The 1,950-nt window shown below is 40.4% G+C and overlaps 1 protein-coding gene across 1 annotated transcript in view; it reads right to left on the bottom strand.

Annotated features, from left to right (window-relative positions):
- Window positions 1-943: 943 nt before the first annotated feature.
- The window catches only part of RIOK3 (RIO kinase 3), a 26,668-nt gene continuing 25,661 nt past the window's right edge, over window positions 944-1,950 (bottom strand). The window contains exon 10 of the mRNA XM_011939327.1: window positions 944-1,129. Within this exon, the coding sequence (XP_011794717.1) occupies window positions 944-1,129 (186 nt within the window). The remainder of the gene's footprint in view (window positions 1,130-1,950) is intronic.

Here is a 1,950-nt window from a genome sequence, read left to right as displayed (position 1 = left end):
TGAAATGTATTCTATAAAACATTCCAGAAACAGGAAAAAGAGAATTCTACCATTCATCAAACAACAGTATCACTTACTTACTGAGCAACTGTATTGTGCTGGAAGCTGAATTTACTCTTTCTGTTATTTCTCTCTAGCCTTAGGCTAGGCACAGCTTACCCAAACTCAAGTCATCCTGGGGAGTTCTGGAACACTCAGTAATCACTCTCTGCTTTGGTATAATATTGGGAATAATTAACTGCTATTTCACTTTTTAGATTTTGTTCAATTGTAAGAGACTTTCTCTGGAGGAAGCTTTTTCATGGTTCTCTAGATCTGATATTATAATAACTGGGTATTTCCAAAGATGGGCACTTCTAACTTTCTATGTTTAGTAAAGGGCAGGGACCACATGTTACTGCTTTTTGTATCACTCAGAGTGTTCATCAACTTCTGCATTCATTAAATAGGGGAAATATGAGTCTACTGAAAATGTGCAGTTTGCCCATCTTAACCAAATGGTGCCCTCCGTGAAGAAATGTTTTGCTGTGTGTGTATTCTGAATTTCAAGCATAGAAAAAAACAGGCCAAGCACAGTGGCTCATGCTTGTAATCTCAGCACTTTGGGAGGCCAAGGTGGGCAGATCACTTGAGGCCAGGAGTTCAAGACCAGCCTGGCCAACATGGCAAAACACCGACTCTACCAAAAATACAAAAATTACAAGCATAGTGGCACACACCTGTAATCCCAGCTACTTGGGAGGCTGAGGCAGGAGAATCGCTTGAACCCAAGAGGCAGAGGTTGCAGTGAGCCGAGATCAAGCCACTGCATTCCAGCCTGAGTGACAAACCAAGACTCCATCTCAAAAAAAAAAAAAAGAAATGAAAAAGAAAAAACCAGAAACATCTGAAGAAAAGAAAAATCCCAAATTAATTTGGTTTTTGGGAGAAAGGGAGGATAAAACTAGCTCTGGGTTTCAGTTATCTCCTCTGTGCAGTTCTGCATGACCAGTAAGGTGAAAAACAGCTGTTTATCACATACCTCAGCTAAAAAATCAGCTTCATTATCTGCTGAGATGTTTAAGCCTGAAACAGCACTGAAGAGTTCTCGTTCACTAAGGGCTTCCTTGACTCCTCCTTTCTGGAAAAACTAGAAAGGAAATACAAGAAAGTCAGTAGGAAGTATTAGCAAGGTTCTCTAATAAACTAAGAACAGGGAGCAGCACATTTATAAAAAGACACCACTACATTCCTTCCCTCATTTCTCAAGCATCGATTTTCCTACTTCCAAGCTGGACTATGCTCAGGTTCTAGTTGCTTTTCATCCTCTCACATATCCATTCTGCCTTCTGGATTTAGCTCATCCCACTGCACCTCCTATAGCTATAAAAATGAGTGCTATATATAAAACCACTTGGCATTGCTTTGAATATGTAAAGGAAATACTTTCACTAAACCCAAGAAATTAAAAATTTCAAGCAGACTCAGAGGTTATTTCCAATATGAAGTTACTCTATCCTTTAGAAAGATCACTCCTATCTGAATCTACTGCCAACAATTCATTTCCCTTAGAAATGCCAAACAAGTATGACCCAACCCTGTGCTTACTGAATTTTACCTTATGTATATATATGTTTTGTTTTTTTAAGAGACAAGGCCTAGCACTGTCACCCAGGCTGGAGTGCAGTGGCACAATCACAGCTCACTATAATCTTGAACTTCTGGACTCAAACAATCCTCTTGCCTCAGCTTCCCTAGTAAAACAGCCTCCCAGTTAAAGCAGCTAGGACTACAGACATGTTCCACCATACCCAGCTACTTTTTAAATTTTTTTGGAGAGATACGAGTCTCACTATATTGCCCAGGCAGCTGGTCTCAAACTCCTGGGCTCAAGCAATCCTCCCTCCCTGGCTTCCCAAAGTTTTGAGATTATAGGCATGAACCGCCATGCCCAGCCACCTAATCTTTTTT

Source organism: Colobus angolensis, unplaced genomic scaffold (assembly GCF_000951035.1).
Source record: "Colobus angolensis palliatus isolate OR3802 unplaced genomic scaffold, Cang.pa_1.0 Scaffold18, whole genome shotgun sequence".
Taxonomy (NCBI): domain Eukaryota; kingdom Metazoa; phylum Chordata; class Mammalia; order Primates; family Cercopithecidae; genus Colobus; species Colobus angolensis.
This window is presented reverse-complemented; position numbering and strand designations above follow the sequence as displayed.